General features: G+C 40.8%; 2 protein-coding genes across 2 annotated transcripts; both read right to left on the bottom strand.

Moving 5' to 3' along the window:
- Positions 1-3,675: 3,675 nt before the first annotated feature.
- On the bottom strand, positions 3,676-6,640 carry LOC116252456 (polygalacturonase-like). Its single transcript, XM_031626727.2, has 4 exons — positions 5,952-6,640; positions 5,588-5,877; positions 4,271-4,499; positions 3,676-4,123 (listed from the first exon to the last, which is right to left on the bottom strand). Exons 1-4 carry the CDS (start codon positions 6,390-6,392, stop codon positions 3,905-3,907), a joined length of 1,179 nt encoding a protein of 392 aa, XP_031482587.1. The 5' UTR covers positions 6,393-6,640; the 3' UTR covers positions 3,676-3,904.
- Positions 6,641-10,185: 3,545 nt separating this feature from the next.
- LOC116252455 (ethylene receptor 2-like) lies at positions 10,186-15,864 on the bottom strand. The gene is made up of 3 exons (XM_031626726.2): positions 15,345-15,864; positions 12,122-13,980; positions 10,186-11,264 (listed from the first exon to the last, which is right to left on the bottom strand). The coding sequence occupies exons 2-3, from the start codon at positions 13,883-13,885 to the stop codon at positions 10,725-10,727; spliced, it is 2,304 nt and encodes a 767-aa protein (XP_031482586.1). The 5' UTR covers positions 13,886-13,980; positions 15,345-15,864; the 3' UTR covers positions 10,186-10,724.
- Positions 15,865-17,337: the final 1,473 nt, after the last annotated feature.

Genomic DNA, 17,337 nt, shown 5'->3' with positions numbered 1-17,337 from the left:
TTCTGTTTTTTATTTGTTTGGAATCCCAAGCTCTTTTGGAGTTCCTTCTTGAGTCCATGTTGCTCCAACTTTCTGGTGGTCCTTCCATATGTTACTTTCTCTTTCATTTCTTTTTTTCAAGTCCTTAGTGAACTCTTTTTTCTTTCCTCACTCGATGAAAAAAATAGATCCAGCGATCTGTTTTCTCACTAAGAGAAGAAGGAAAGGCGTCGCACTGTTTCAAGCTTCAACTCTTTGTGTATCAAAAGTTCGATTTCTCGTTTTGTTTTCGATGCACTTATGAGACTACTTGGAGAGAGGAAGAGAGAGAGAGAGAACGAGCAAGGTCAGGACAGGGTAGAGCTAAGATTTTTTTATGAGAGAGAGGAACTATAGTTTCAAAATTTAACAGTAGTAGAAATATAATTTTTCAAAATGTTTATTTAAGATAAATAAAATTATTTAAAATTTACATTTAAATTATAAAAAAAAATTAAGAGGGGGGGATGGCCAAAACCTCTGCCAGCCTCCCTTGTTTTCGCCCTAGTCGGGGAGTTGGTGCTCTTCGTCTGCGTTCTTTCGTTCTTTCGCCTTGATATCTTACCATCAACGGGAAGCAAGTGGACACCAACCCATTCATCATCCACTTTCAGGGGTGGAGCCAAGGTAGGCCCGCATGGGTCTCAGCCCCACCTTTTTTTTTTTCAAAAATTTACATGTAAATTTTAAAAAAATTTATTTGTTCTGCATAAAAATTTTGAAAAATAATATTTCGGCCTAGTTAAAATTTAGAAACTTTAATTCGATCTCCCTCATAAAAAATTTCTGATTCCATTCATGTCCACCTTGTCTGTTCCTTCTAGTTGTTTGTGTTTTGGAGAACAAGAACCAGGGCTTTTCAATTGCTAGCAAGTAAACATAACACATGCATGCATAACACATGCATGCATTTTCATAGCAAGTGAAAAGCCCCATTCGTGCCCCTAAAATGAATGCATATTTCAAATTCAAATATACTACCAAAAAGGAATTTAAACAGTCAAAAGAACACATGGTTAAGTACACTTAACCACATCCATGCCCAACCAATGAAAATGAGAAGAACCACAAAACATGCTTAGGGGCATCCGTATAACATTTCAAAAGTTTGGTATTGTATTAAAGTTTGTGAGAGATCTTTAAAAACTTATAATAATTCTTAAGTGGTTGCTTATCTTGGTTCTTAACTTTTTTAAAGCCGAAGCTGTTGTTGGAGGGAGGGGGGGGGGCACAAGTTAAAATCTGCCCAAGTTAAGATTTAAGGCAAGACTCCAATTATGTAGAACAACAATAGTTTGCACAAATGGCTTTATAAAACGAAGGTTTTTGTGAAAACATTCCTTCAAATTTGCTCCACCTTTGAAAGAACAAAGGTAGGAGATGATAACTGTTCATAAAATAACTGCCAACCAACAAAATGAATTTATAAAAAATAACTGATCAGAAAGACGTGCATAAAACAAAAAGCATTCTTCAACGATATTGTTTATTCTACTAATGCGCCATTCACTGTGTGGTTCTAACCCAAATAGTTACATAGATCGCTAGTTTAGCCTTTCTCTATATGTGTCGTAAGATCATGGAACACAGAAACGGAGTCGCGTCAATTTTGAGGGGTCTTTTGTGAAGTAGCCGAGCACTTCAAACCTACAATCAATCATTCATTCAGGTGAAACTGACAATATGGCGAACAAACACGGATTCGTGAACTAAAAGCTAGTTCAACATGGTGAACAAGAGAGAGGGAGGGATCAGTAGGCCTTTCGAAAGAAAAAGTGGACGTCAAGGATAATGCAGATCAGCAAAGAGCAAAAACTAGAAGAAAGAAAAAGAAATAAAACCTGTTAAGAAGGCTTTGAAAGCCATCAAAACAAACACCCCTTTACTAGACCGACAAGGAGAAACTATACTGTAAGCCACGAAAAAATTATCTTGAAAAAGCAATACAAACTGGGGTGCATGTCAAAAAATTTTATGACAACTCATCTCATACATTGTATGATCATTTCATGTCGTCAACGTCTGCCACTTTGAGCAAAATGGTTTCTTGAAGTCATTGCTTTTTGTTGCCATCTACCTGAATGCTAATGGGAGTTTGTAAAAAGTTTGTTAATTTAGACATGAAGTCTATGGAGGAAAATATGGTACCATATTTTGAGCAAATTTCTACCTAAGGGTGGCTTTTTGCAACCTGATTTCAGAAAAAGGGATCATGTTTCATTCAACCACAATTGCCAAATAAATTTACTTTTTTCGAATGAATTGGAAGGAAATCACAGACATCAATCCTCCGGCTGAGAGTGCACGACCCAAAACTGGTTCTCTATTTATACTGTTTCACTTCCTGCTACTATGGAAATTGAATCATATTTTCCTCCATTCATGAATTCATGTCTAAATTAACAAACGTTTTACGAACTCCCATTAGCATTCAGATAGATGGCAACAAAACGGAATGACTTCAAGAAACCATTTTGCCCAAAATGGCAGACGTTGACGACATGAGATATCATGTATGAGATTACTTGTCATAAAATTCTTTGACATGCACCCCAGTTTGTATTGCTTTTTCAAGAAAATTTTTCGTTTTCCTGGCTTACCGTATAGTTTCTCCTTGTCGGTCTAGTAAAGGGGTGTTTGTTTGATAGCTCTTTAAAGCCTTCTTAACAGGTTCTATTTCTTCTTCTTTCTTCTAGTTTTTGCTCTTTGCTGATCTGCATTATCCTTGACGTCCACTTTTTCTTTCGAAAGGTCTACTGATCTCCCTCGCTTGTTCACCTTGTTGAACTAGCTTTTAATTCACCAATCCGTGTTTTGTTCGCCAATGGAAAGTGCCCTTCAACAAACTCAAATGAGCCGTAATTGTGAGAAGATCGCAGAAGCCTCCACAGAAGCAGATTGACAAACAAACGAACGAAAGAAGCAGATAAGAAGAAACCAACGTACAAAAACAGAAGGGGGACAGAAAAAGATCCAGGCAGGTGGATGGAATGAAGGCGTCCCGGATCGGCTGGCTCTCTACCCCTCCGAGATCGGCTGGCCCTGATCGATCAGCTTCTCGCCGAGGAACCCCTGTCTCGGGTGCCGCATGGGATCCACTTCCAGAGGCCTCCAATTCCATTACCATGTGTGTGTGAGAGAGAAAGACGGTCCAGCCGGAAAAGGGTAGTGGCGGTGCTCGGAAAATGGAGGCAAGAAGGCCTCCACCGTCGGAGCGAGTCGGTGGTCCGTGGTCCTCTGTTCTTTTCTCTTTCCTTTTGGAACGAGGGAGGGCCGGAAAGAAGAAGCGCTAGCGCCAAATCCACTGCCCACGTTTCCTTCTGCCCCCTCCTACCCAGACGACTTACTTGTCGTCCGCCGGCAACTTATTACACATCGTCGTAGAATTTTTTCTTTACGAACATAAAATCTCATTTTGCTATTCAATTTTAAAAACTTTTTTAAGACGTCGTGCATAACGGTGAGTCCTGACCGAGAAATTCATTCTTCACCAAGACGATCTTCAAAACAAAAACAATTAGTAGATTGCTTTAATTATATGTTGTCATTAAGACGAGCACGTTGTCATTAATACGAGTTATTCACAAATTGGATTTGAAGAAAGATAAATTTTACCAACTTGAAAAAGGAAGCAGAGACTCCCTCTCACATACACACTATGTAATAATAAATTTCATATATTTATATTCCCTAAAGTTTGGTTACAAATGTATGTGTGTATATGTGGTATGTAGTTGTCTAGAGCTATAAAACCAGGGAGAACTAACCCAGCGGGTGAGCCCAGGGCTGTATCCATGCCTACCGGGCTCTAATATGATACAGGACCAATCTTTAACTTAAACAGTACCCACTGAGTTAAGCCAGCCCCTCAAGCTAATATCTCTACTCAAAAGCAGCTTGGTGGAACCACCAGACCGCTAGCAGTCCCCACGACGTTCTGGCAAGATGATTTTGTCGGTTGTTGCTGGTACATCAACTTAACATCCGCCAACCTGATCGCCTTGCATGGTGCAGCCGGACTGCAGGCGAACTTGACGGCGACCGGCGTCGCCGAACTGCCCTTGATGTTGCTGTATGTCACTCCCGATATCCTCACGCCAGAGTGCTACATCAAGGAAACGAAGATTCAGAAGAAGATTAAACCTATTGGCCAGGCACGACCATTAATATACAGGAACAACGTTCATTACTGGCAGTTCCACGGCTGCCGCTTCTATTTCCTGGAAGAAGCAGAAAGCCAGATCATTAATACCTGATTTGGGCAGTTCTTGTAGTGGGGGCAGTAGTTCTGGTCGATTATAATGGGGTTTATCACATTCTGCATGGTGGCAGTCTGAAAGACGACGCCTCGAACGAAGCCGGTGCTCTTCCTCGCCCATGTTTTGATTCTCAGGCCATTCTGACTCCCTCTGAATACAGTATTTTTCACCGTGATATTCTGAACCCCGTCCTCTGTAGCGTCCTTGCCCAGACTTCCAATGCTGCAATTGTGGAAGAAAATAATTTAATCACCCCAAAAAATTTCAGGAAAGGCAAACTTATATTTTCGTTACATGGTTTGAGGACTGCCTGATTACATTTTGTACAACTTGAAAGCTCTTTTTCAGTTGTGGAAGAGGCTGTTTGGCAAGGACATGTCCACTGAATCTGCTCTAAAAATTAAAGCAGGTCTAAAAATTAAATCAGGTTTGTATATTGTTTTATGAATCTGTTCTAATTTTGAGACAAATTAATTGTACAATATTGCCAAATAATCTCTAATTATAATCGATTTTGACTTGTGTGGGTAGAGGTTTTCATGTATGACAATGAAAAGCAAGACCTACGAATGCATCATGATATACAAAATATACGCATACAAAATATACGAGGAGAGAACGGTAGACAAGACAAGTCTTAGGGAAGGTGAGTTAGGCAGATCTCTGATAATTAAGTGATGCCATGATTCCGACCAACTTATGAAGAAAATTTGTTTCATCTATCAAACTTTTGACCTTTTTTAGATCGTGTACTCGTCTTTTTAAGTCCAACCACTTAAGGCTAAGTAGATCAAACTTTCGTTGCATGTACTCCAATTTGTATGCTCATCTTCGAACATGTTCGGGGGCTGTGCATGTCTTGAGGGCCGAACAGAGAGGAGGGTATGGTTCGGGATATAAAAGGATATATTGGCTTGAGGACCGAACATACTATGTCCCTCCACGGAGGGTAAAATAGGAAAACAAACTCATGTTCCTATTTTATCCTTATGTGGAGGCCTTTCTTGCAACTCTTTCTTAACGGTGTTTTCATAATTTCAGCTAGTGAAGGACCATGTTAGAATCTTGGATTATAGGAGAGAAAGTTACATGTGTCGGACACACAGTGTGCATAAAAAATGAAAGGACATTTTGATAATTTATTAAAAAGAAATATTTTCTATGATTCTTTTTATTTTTTTTATTTTCAGTTTTATCTTTACAAATAATTAAGCTAAAGGTATTTTAGTCATTAATCATACCACCACATAAAAAAAATTCATGCACGAATGTGATGCATGGTTTAAGAGGTTTTATGAAATTGGGGATACCTTATGCCATGTCCTGGGCCACATGAGACCTGCTCGATCCATAGGTTTTGTGCACCCGGACCGATCGATATGCAGTCGTCGCCGGTTTGTATTCTCGTGTTTGTAATGGAAACCCTGGACGATCGTTCCACATGTATGCCGTCCGTATTGGGGCTGTCGCCGGCGGCCGAGATAGCCACTCTCTCTACGTTCACTCCCACGCAGCCAAGGAACACAATATGGAAGAGCTCGCTGTTGATGGACGCGAGGCCTTTTACTGCAACGTCCTTTGCATTGTTAAAGTAGAGAGACTGCATGGAGAAGAACAAACAAAGTCACGCGACCATGAGCAGAATGCAAAAAAGAGAAAGAGAGAGAAAGTCACCGTAGCTCCATCAGGGCAGTTTCCGGCAGCAGCCTTGCAGGCCCACAAGGCAGATCCCCGGCCATCCAGAGTCCCTCCTTCAATCGTTACACCTTCAACACTATCAAACAGTAGCCAGTGCCCAGCCACACTGTGCCGCCAGTAATCCCCCGACGCCACCAGGGTGCCATCGATCCTCACGGTGATACTACGGCTCCTACAAGGGCCAGAGAACTCCACCGGCAGCAAGAGGAACCTTCCAACCGGCACATAAACAGTTGAAGGTCCGGCGGAGTTACACGCCGCATTCCAGGCCTTGAGGAAAGCACCGCTGCTGTCGCTCACGCCATCGGGCTTAGCACCATAACTAGTAATGACGTAGGCGGCACTGGCAGGCCGGAGAAAGACAAGGGCAAAGAGCCCGCAGAGGGTGGTAAGAAAGGCAGCGATAGAGTTCGCCATGGGGAAATAAGAGAGGAGATCTGCAGCTCTAAATGCTTTGCCAGGGCACAGCTGCAGTGCGCTCGAGACGGAGAAGGCGAGAAGTCACAAGAAACAGAAAGGCCGTGAACACTTATATATAGAGTCTTGAAGAGGTGGATCGGGAGCAGATCGAGGATGGGGAGAATGTTGGTGGACCAAGGGGAAAGAACACAAAAAAATAAAGCAAGTTAACGAACTTTCCGGCGAGAGGAGAACCAGTAATCAAATGGCAAATTCATTGAATGGGTTTAAATGGTATGGCTAGCGTCAAACACAAGATAGATTGAATGGAGCTCTTAAGTTTTAGGCCTCTTCCAATGGACGGCTGCGTGGCGCCAAATCTCATGATCTGACCCATAGAATTCTGAGCAGGTGGAGCATGATCAGAACGATATTAGGCCAAAAAGTGCAGTTGAAAAACGGGCTGCGGTGAAGTGGAGCTCGACCAGATAAGTTAGATCAGATTGACCTTGGAGAGTTAACTCAGAAAGTATTCATTTGGGGTTTCACCAAACCGAAACCACTCTTCTTCGACACAAGAAGCACAAAGGATAACTGACTAAAACTCGTTTTCAACAATGGCGGTCAAATGATCACCAAAGAAGGACGTCAACATGGGGATGCTCACTTTCTAAGCAAGATTCATGTATGTGGTTCTCAGACACCGTGGTTAACTTGTTCCTAGCAGTTTCAGATATTTCTCCGTTTTACATTATCATTTTTAATTTCTTCCTTGAGCAGGGTGTTTGTTGCTTGCAAGTTTAAAAATCTGGCGTTAGAAATTTAACTATCATGTTTCTGCTGGAGATTCTACTCCCGTTTTCGCCGCCGGTTGCTGCTGCTACGCCACGAGCTCCTCTTTGCATTTGTGGCTGCCCGTGGGTTACGTTTCTTTGGAGTTTAAAACTGGATCAATGGCGCTGTAAAAAGGAAAGCAGAGAGAAAAAGAAAAGGAAAGGATGGTGCCCAAGTTCAAAGTTGAGCTCTGGTAATGGAGAAGAGTTGACTTCATTACTCGACTCGTGAGGATTTGCCGCACAATCAGTGGAAAGGACGCGACCGGAGATCTGAAACATTTGACCGCATTTCGTTGAATGCATTGAATAAATTCTATAACGTACTTAACTATAAGTACCTAAACATATTGAAATATTGAAAAATATCGAGAAGGAGTAGCGGCTAGTGGGTCCGATTAGGTCTCGAAAGTTGAAGGTTTGAGTGGTCTTGATCCGAAGGAGTTGATTTTATGTCGTTTCTTTACTTTTTCTAGTTATTAGGTACAAATAATGGTTAAGAAGCAACAAAAGGTTAGGGGTCCAACAGTTAATTAGTTTGGCAGTTGCATGTCCAAACGTACCTCTTAGCTTCGCTCTCCAAGACAAAACATCGCATGCCGCAATTAAGTGGTGTCCTGATCGTTTTAGGTTGTGTTTCTTTTGAGATCTACAATGATATGAGATTCTAGGATCTTAGATCCATGGATTTACAATCAAACATTCTCTTCCTCAAAATCTGACCTTAAATTCATGGTTTTTAACATCTAGCATGAATTTAAAATTCATGCTATGCTATTGAGATCCTGAGTTTGTTTAAATTGAGGAACTTTCAAAACATACCTTTTTATGAAGTCTTGGATTTAAGATTCCAAACTATCACATTTACAATTACATTTGTTAGGGTCACAGAAGAACCCTATCATAACACACTAACAAGATTAAGTAGGACACTGGCCTACTCGCAAATACAAATCCTTTTCTTAGTTGGGACACGAGTACATGTTTTTTTTTTACTTTAAATTTGGTAATTAAAATTTTGATTAAAAAAACAAATGATTAAAAAATTCTTCTAAATTTCAAAGTTTTGAAAACCAATTAAATAGTATTAAAATAATACCAATGCATGTTGTGCGCAGCCGGGATGCTTGTCTAGTCGTGTCCACGAGAGGCACAAGGTGAAAATGACGTGTCCTTGTGATATGGAAGGAGCTCTTCTTGAAACCGAATCGATGGTAGGCGAAAAGTAAGTTTGAAACTTTGAAGACTGAAAAAATGAAACCATGGTGAGTCAACCTATGGAAATTGTCCCTTTTGAATGCCATTTTCAACATAATTAGGAGATAAAGGTTGACAAAGGTCCAATTTTCCAAGCCAAGGGAGAACTCAAGGCAGAGGCCAGAAGAAGACCAACTTCCAAATCCATAATTCCTATATATATATATATATATATAGAGAGAGAGAGAGCGAGAGAGAGAGAGAGAGAGAGAGAGTTTGATATCTTTACCGTGTAGATCGTCGTCTATGCCATTCGATAGATCACAAAACTTATGCTTTTCTTGTGAGTTCAGCCTTAGCAGTTACAGATCTTTCTTCTTCCTCTCGTGGTTTGTTGCTTGAAAGTTTAAAATTAGCGTACCAGCCACATGAGCATGTGGTTATTAGAGTTTCTGTTTTTTAACTTATCTTAGGTTAATTGGCCTCTCACTTCTCTCACCACTCGCCAAGTGGCATTACTCCAAAAGGTGGTCTCTTCGCCATCAAAGAGAAAGCATCTCCTTCGTTTTTTTTTTTTATAGTTGTGTCATGAAAGTTTTTTGCAGTGAATGGGAAAGTAAATGAATAAGGAGCAAAGATGCATATGATTTCAACCGAGCTAGGACATCCACAACAAATGAAAATTGAATTAAAAGTTGATCAGTTTCTGCTAAAATTAATAAAGAACTCCTATCAGATGGGCCATGAGGTCCTTAGATTTTTTTAAATACTTGGTACAGTTATCAGCATTTACATAAGCAAGTTTAAGATGGGTTGTTTTCCATGTATCAGCAAGATGAAGGTGAATCCAGGACAACGATTTAAAGTGGGCATCCTGCTGGGACTCTTCAGCCTGAAACTAGATTTTGAATTCCGTTTTTGGGGCTCTGGATCAAGAGAGTATTCTTTGGCTGACGGCAAGTAACAGCAGCTTAAAAGCTGGATTAGAGGAGCCTCTGAGCTCCTTTCAAGGTTTTCTTATGTGAAGTAAACCCTCCCTTACATCAACTGTTGTAATGATCCTGTGGATAACAAGGTCTCCTTGCAGCTGCTGTATAAGTTGAGAGACATTGATTATAAGCAATGGGTGGACCTGTCTTCAGAGTGGGATACTGCATCTGAATGTGGTACTGAAGATATTCTTTTTTAAATGCAGAGGTCTAACCCAGCATCTTTTGTTGGAAGGAAAAAAAAATTAAGAAGATGAACACCCTTCAAATGATTTGGCTAACTAGCGGGTCTCCATTGAAGATAAACCCCGGATGGTTCCAGAGACCTGACTTCTTAGCCACGTCTCTTCTTAGTTCCACAGGGCATGTTTGTTGTTTTGTCATCGGGAGGCAACAGTCACTGGCAAACTCTGCAACTATGTTTCATAACACCATTATCGCTGAAATTTTCCTTTCCAGTGGTACCACAGGTCCACAACATTGTTGTCGCTTTGTCATGTGATATCCCATTAGTGCACGTTCTTTTTCTCCTTTGAACTGCACTTCGAGTTCATGGTGGAAGATTTCAGCATGCCATTGCTGTTATCAGTGTTGTATTATAACTCACAGGCCTACACTTGCGAAGATGAAAAACAACAGACCCACCATGGAGATTCTCTCTCTCTCTCTCTCTCGCGTCTTCTGCATTTTCGACCCTGCTCCCTTAACATCTTCACGCACCCTTCATCTTCTCATGCAAGCACACGTAATTTTAGAGATTTAGAAATCAACAGTCAATACCACAATAATACTTCAGCAAGAAAAATCCATTCTTTCCTGGAAGCAGATTCGAAAATCAGTAGACAATAGAGAAGGAATGTTTCTGTATAAAAATATGGCTCCTTTACTTTTTCTAAGGACATGTTATGATTTAATGTATAATGAGGAAAGTTCTCCAGACTGGACGACGGCTTTCCATGGAGAACATGGTACAATACAGTGCACCAAATGTCATTCCCCCCGTTTCAAGGATATTTACTTCTCCCAAAGCCAAAAAGATAATCTCACATGCTTATCTCATACTCCTCGATCGACTTTGCTTGAAATTAACTTGTGCCTCGACATAACCAAATTTATACATCTCAGTTTCAATCTATCTATGAAGGATTAACGGTCTCTATCTCTCTATCTCTTTGCGACATTGCCGACGTCCATCAACTGGGAAGCATCGCTCTGATCATTTACTTCATTTTTTTCCTCAGAAAAAACAGAAAAGAATCAGCGGCTCAAGCCAATCAACTTCGAATGAGCTGGTGGAAAGAGAAACTTTATCAAAACTAAACGCCTCGACCTCAAACAACCGGACCCCCCTGATGGATAATTCTGGTGAGCTCGTCAGCCATGGCTTCCAACAAGACTGGTTTTCTTATAACCCCGTTTATCCCAACCTGCAGACACTTCTCCTGTATATCGTCGTCTGTGCTTGCAGTCAATGCGACGATCAGCGGCCACAGGCCACTGGATTTCCGGATCCTGTGAGCAACCTCACAACCATCCATTCCAGCCATGTAAATGTCTAAGATCACCACACGAATGGGGTCCCAAGGGTCGCTGAGACAGGCAAGAGCATTAAGACAGTCGAAACCAGAACCCACAACTGAGACTCGGCAGCCCAATTTCTCTAATATCTTGCGTGTGGCCGTAAGGTTTGCACTATCACCGTCGGCCACCAGAACATTTAGCCCTTTAAGGATTGAGCGACTGAGGGGCTCAGAAGATCCTGGCTCAGTGGGCACCCGAATTGGTTGCTGCGGACGGAGCTTCAGCAGCAAAGTCATGCTCTCGGCTGGGCCTCTTCTGCCTGAGACTACCCATATGTTACCCTGCATCCTCTGCATGATACACAAGCACAAACAGTTAAATGTAGGAACAGACAACTAAGCCAATGACACATGAAATTTTTTTGTCCGCAACATTGGGCTACAAGATACAGAAGTTCCAGGCCATAATCTTGAATGTGAACACCAAAACTGAATTGACGGATAACCAAAAGTTAATGATATGAATGAAAATTTTTGTTCGAAATATTGGACAACAACATAGTGAAGTTAGAGGCCATCAACTTGAAATCTGCAAGGAGAAACCGAAATCCAAGGGCATAAGTCTAGTGCGACGGGTTCTGCCTTCAGTGTCGCTGTTACAATAATATGTCAGATGAGACTGAACGTGCAAATACTTCAAGAGAATCCATCGGAATAACAGAGATATTTAGAAATTAGAATAGAAGATCTGGAAAGATAAAAAATTATTGCTATTTCTTATCTCATGGTCAGTTCAGTTCACTCTCTCTTTGCCCTGGAGAGAGTTGATTTAAGGTTGGCAGGAGAGTGACCATCATTGTGTTGAACATAACACCTGACAGGATAGTCTGAGAAAAACAGATTTAAAAGGAATAGATCACCCATGCACTATCGATAGTTAAGAACTTTAAAAGAAGGCTGTGCAGGTATACATGGAATATCACTTTGACAGGCTCTTTGAATTTAGCTTCGTGTATCTCAAATTATCCAGCAAAACTTGCACTAATGCTTGAAATTGATGTCAAATTCAAGTTTACGACAACCGATGGACTTTAAAACATCAAACTAAGAAGACCTATCAAGAAACTGGATGGGCTTCAACAGAGGATATGGACACATTGGAAAAGAAAAGAAAAAAAAAGCAAGGGCTGTCGATGCACAATTCATACCTGCACAAGCTTTTTGCACATTGTGAAGCCAAGTCCCTCCCGTGAACCTTCCCCGCTGACCTTCCTTGTCAACTGACTTGTTCCAGAGGATGATTTATTGCTTACGTTGCTCTTATTTCTAAACTCAAATTTCACATACACATAGCCATTAGAGAGTGGCTCTGGCTTCCATGGTGACCACCTCTGTGTATGGCTCACCTCATTATCATCTTCAACATAAGCACGGAATGAAATCAGGCCCTGTCCAGGGCTACAACTTAAACTCAAGCCCTCTTCAGGGCCACAACTTATCATGTTTCCAACCATATGCAATATCACCTGAAAAATCCGTTTTTCATCACCAATCACCTGATCTGGCACAGAGCTTCCAACCCCAAACTCAAAATCATACCCTCTGCAAGAACAAAGACACTTTGCCAATGCTGCCACTTCCTTGATCATGGAATGCAGCGGAAATGAGTGCAGCTCCAGAGACAGCCCACCATGATCAGCAGTTGAAATCTCCATCACATCATTGATCAACTTGGAGAGGACACTACCAGTTTTTGCCATCATATCGACAATCAACCTCTGATTGGAATCCAGATTCTCAAACTGAATAACTGATAGCAAGCCAGAGATGGTATACATAGGCCTCCTCATGCCATGACTCATCACCTTTTGAAACGAGTTCCTAGCTTGGCTGGCCATCATAGCATTTCTCCTTGCCAGTTGTAGTGCTCTATTTTGTGCCTCCAGCTCCTCTCTCATCAACTGAGATTCCTCCAAAACAGCAGCATGAGAGAGAGCAACAGCTACTTGATCAGCGACAACCTCTACAATCTCCAGCTCTTGGTCACTCCAAACATGTGAAGTTTCACCTGGTAAAACCAAAACAAGAATAGCATAACAAGCCTCAACAAATTCAGGGGTCCCCCCTTTGAAGTTTGAAACTCTCAACATTGGCATCCTAATGGCAGCAACCCCCTTCTCAGCTGTCGAACCGCAACTGCTTGCCGATCCCAGTGATGAATTTGATGTCAAGATCTTTGCCTCCTTCGTGGCCCAGATATCAATAATATCTGGGTCAGCAATTGGAACAGAGAGCTTTAAATTTCGATTTTTGAACTCATACATCAAAACCATTTCAGTTTTCTGGGCATTTGGCATCCAAACAGCACAATTTTGAAGTAGCAACGTCTTTGAGAGCTCAACAAGGGTGGTCTGCAGAATAGTGTGCCGATCAAGAGACTTCCTAATTTCTTGTGTGAGCATCCGAACATGCCAGCTAGTTTCTTCCTGTCTCTTCATCATCCCCACCTCCCTGTTAAGCTCCTGAGCTTTCTGCTTCAGAAAAACCTCACGAACTTTCACCCTTAAGAGTTGAGGAATAAGGGTAACCAGGGTAATAGCAGTTGCACAAGACACCAGAGCAGTGAGCAACTTGAAAATGGTAAGTGCTAGCATGAGATGGAAAGAGTGTGGGGCATAGGTCCATACTGTCAATAAGTGTGTCAAACCACAGAGAACTATAAATGCTCCAAACTGAACGAGTACCCACTTGAACGGAAAAACATTGGCACAGCTTATAAAGTACAAAAGCTCAAGGGGGATTGAAAAGTATGCCAAGGCAATGAGAAGATCACTCACTTTCTGGCACTGCAAAATGTTCTCTATGCCCCAGAGGCTATCATCATCACAATTGCAACGAGGAAAATCCCCATGGGCAACAGACACAGACAAAAGGACAGAAATCACTACAAGACCCTGCCCTAACGTTAACATTGCATCAATAATACAACTTCAAGCCCCGATGAAGGAAATGCACAAATAAACCTTCCCTTTCCATTAGAGATTTTAGGTCCTAGAAGGACCACAACCTGTAAAATGGAAAACAATCAGATACAATGTTATTCCATCAGAAGAAAACGAAAGTGTAAGGACTCATAAATTTCTTGACAACAATGGAGAAGAGCATTATTGTTCCAATACCCTTTTCTATTTTCTACAGTATCATTAATAGGGACCTCAGCCTTGAACCTGGCTGGGCTCCTACCTCTCAACTATTAGAACTTGAAACCAAATGACAGGATGAGCGTTGCACATTCTTGCCTAACACCACAAAGAACGTAATGGAAGGTATCTATAGTTCCTAGTATTTTCTGAATTGGAAGTTATTTGTCCTGTACTAATCACATAGGTGAAATTAAATTATGAATTATCAATATGAAAAGACAAACCTAACGAAAACTGAAATCCAATTAGAAAGTAATGCTCAGATGAAAGCTCAAGAGGACAAGTTGGTTTAAATTCCTAGATTCATTTCATGCAACAAGGGTAACATAAATGTTTACACAGATTCCTAGCAAAATCGCGTGTCTGACAATTAAAAGAAGATGAAATGGCAAAATATATCTGAAACTTCCAATTCATCCTTATCAATTTACAAGGGGATTCAGTAGAATGCCGATATTCTAATCCAATTTCTCAACCTCTGGCTTCGATTTTTGCCAATACCAATAAACTATACTGGATCCATTTTGCAGGCCAGAATGCAAGAAACAGGGAACCAAGGAACAAGTGGCCAGCTTCTAATCCAAAACTGGTGCCATGAGGAAAAAAAAGAAGAAGGAAAAAGCCTTTTAAGCCACATGCCAACTTAAAGCCCAGAATGCTCAAGGAACTCGTGTGAAACAAGGCAGAACTTCCGGGTGACAGAACCGACCCAAATATTTAATTCAATTGACAAAAATCAAGATCACCTTCGGTTTTGAAGATAGAAGAAACCAGCCAAATTTCCAAATATCCCATTACCCAATTAATAAAAGTAAAACGAAAGATCATCCAATCCGAAATCTCACAATTTAATCCCTACCTTAGAACTCCGAAATTTTCCAGGCAAAAGACAAAAATGGAGACCCTTACATTCACTAAAACCCTAAAGCCCCAGAAGAGAAGAATAACAGCTTTCCAGAGATGAAAACCCAAGCCATGCAACCAAAACAACAAAAAGAAACCAAAAGGACATCGAAAAGGGAAAAAAATGAACTTCTTACGACGCCACCAAATTGTAGCACTGAAACTCCAACTCAAGCAGAAACGAGAAAAGGAGAAAGAGAAACAGAAATACCCAAACCCCCACAATGACAATAAGACAAACTCGTACAAAAATTTGAGTCTTCTACTCTTGCAAATGAATGAAACCCGTCGCCAAAGAAATAAGAAAGAGGAAAGCACAACTCACCCGAGCACGATCATCCGCCATGGAAGATCAGAATTCATTAAATCCCCAAGCCGACACGTTACCCCATCATTCCGACCCATTTAGCCACCCCGAAGCCTCCCACGATTAACACACAAAGAAGGAAAGAAGCATCCTCTGCTTTATCGGCTTCAGAAAAGTTTTTCTGCTTCCATTTCTGTCTGCTTGAGGAACAAATGCCAAAATCCAGGGAAGCCCGACCTCTCTCCCTCTCTCCTACTCAAAGCCACACCTGTATCTTTCTCTGTAAGATACAGAAACCACAAGCTGCAATTGGAGAAGAACTCAGAAAAGGGTCATTTATCCAAGGAGGGGTGAACTCCAGGGAGGAAGGACTTGAGGAGGACAGATTGCGCAGTGAAAAAATGTAAGTCGGTTTTTCACTTGTGGGCATGTGCGCTTGGGGAAGCAGAACATGAAGAGAACCTGGACGCAGTTTTCTTCGTCCTGCTGCTCCGTCCCCTCTCCTCTCCCCCAGGACCCCACTTTCTTGTACTCATATCCACCTCTGCTCTTTCTCTATCCCCCTTTCATTGGTTCTTTTTTCTCTTCCTTTTTCCTTCTTTTGGCTTGAGGGGACATCGGAGGGGAAAGAGAGAGATTAACCCTTCTGCCCGTAGCCATGACTTTAAATCATCAATTAATGCTTTTACCTTCCACCATGTTACTTCTTACTTGCGATCTTACTGTTTGATAATCGTTTTGGTGCAAAACCTCTAACATGGTGCTACTTAGATGCTACAGTATAAGTAAAAATGATGGTGGTGGTTTCAAGGAGGAAAAAGAAACGAGAAAAGCCTACTTTTTACCTGGTATTCCACTTACATTTCGAGATTTTGAGCTTTTAAGAAACGATTTGTTTTCTGAAGTTGTAAAAATGATGAATGCTTCTTACTCGGTTACAGGGATGACAACTGACATCCAGTTAGTCAGCTGCCCAATTGAAATGCAAATCGTAATTTTCCATCAGCACCGCACTTCGTCTAAAAGCTCTCTTGGAAAGCACAAGACTTCAGATTCTCTTGGAAAAAGAAAGAAGGATGAGAAAAACAAAAAAAATCTCATTTTCAGTTAGTGGAAAGCCCGAAGCTTGATTCTCCCAATTCATTTATCAATTATTCTTTTGTTCTCGCATTATTCTTTTTCCTCTTTCGGAAATTTCATTCCTATAATTGTACGTTTGATTGTTTTCGTAAGATTTATTCTAGATGTCTCAAAAGTATAGTAAGCAAAATTACTTCTCTCATTGCAGTACATTTTCTAATGCTCAAAATCAAATGAAACGTCAACCAAATAAGAAAAAAAACTTCGTTGTTGTTCATTCAAATTTAGGTAAAAACACCCAGAAAAAGCACTCTCTGGACAACGAATCGTGCCATTAATATATGCATTATATTGCTTCATTATAATCAGGGTTAACCGTACCATTTTTCACATATTTAATCACACACCTTGCCTTGTCTCGTCTTTTGCATTTTCACGCTTTCCAAAGTTGTTATGAAACTTATTCCGTCTTTCCATTTTATCAGTACTCTAATATTCAAACTTGTTTCACGTGGAATCTGAACCGCATTATCATATGTTAAAAACTGACATTCAAAACTTATAATATTTGGATGTAGGATATTTATCTGAAATTAAATATGAATCTGAATTCGAAGTTCGGATGCCTATTGATTTAAAACCGAATCTAAATCTGAATATGAATCCAAATCACATGCGCACTGTGAGTTTGATCCAATTCACAGTAAAATGTCAACTAATTGGGGCGAACTTGAACTGTAACTTCTAAACAACGAGGGACATGCATAGAAATATGAGGCAAAAGAAGATAACTTTTCTAAAGAGGAAAAAGAAGGGCGTGGGGTAGATGGGCTTCACGTTTAAGAGATGGGGTGATTGAGAATTTTGCCAAACAAAGGATGGGATGGCCTTGTGATTAAGAAAGCTTGTTCACATTTCACATTCTGAACTA

The sequence above is a fragment of the Nymphaea colorata genome, chromosome 4, assembly GCF_008831285.2.
Source record: "Nymphaea colorata isolate Beijing-Zhang1983 chromosome 4, ASM883128v2, whole genome shotgun sequence".
In the NCBI taxonomy this organism is placed as follows: Eukaryota; Viridiplantae; Streptophyta; class Magnoliopsida; order Nymphaeales; family Nymphaeaceae; genus Nymphaea; species Nymphaea colorata.
Note: the sequence above shows the minus strand (reverse complement) of the source record. Positions and strands in the feature narration are given on the sequence as shown.

What these genes read in the sequence shown, in the direction of transcription:
- LOC116252455 (XM_031626726.2), bottom strand. Translation starts at nt 13,885, where the DNA reads ATGTTAACGTTAGGGCAGGGTCTTGTAGTGATTTCTGTCCTTTTGTCT. An exon ending in TGTGCAAAAAGCTTGTGCAG is followed by an intron (nt 11,265 to 12,121) that starts GTATGAATTGTG and finishes TGTATCATGCAG; the next exon opens with AGGATGCAGGGTAACATATG.
- LOC116252456 (XM_031626727.2), bottom strand. Translation starts at nt 6,392, where the DNA reads ATGGCGAACTCTATCGCTGCCTTTCTTACCACCCTCTGCGGGCTCTTT. An exon ending in ACTGCCCTGATGGAGCTACG is followed by an intron (nt 5,878 to 5,951) that starts GTGACTTTCTCT and finishes TTCTCCATGCAG; the next exon opens with TCTCTCTACTTTAACAATGC. An exon ending in ACAAGAACTGCCCAAATCAG is followed by an intron (nt 4,124 to 4,270) that starts GTATTAATGATC and finishes TCCTTGATGTAG; the next exon opens with CACTCTGGCGTGAGGATATC.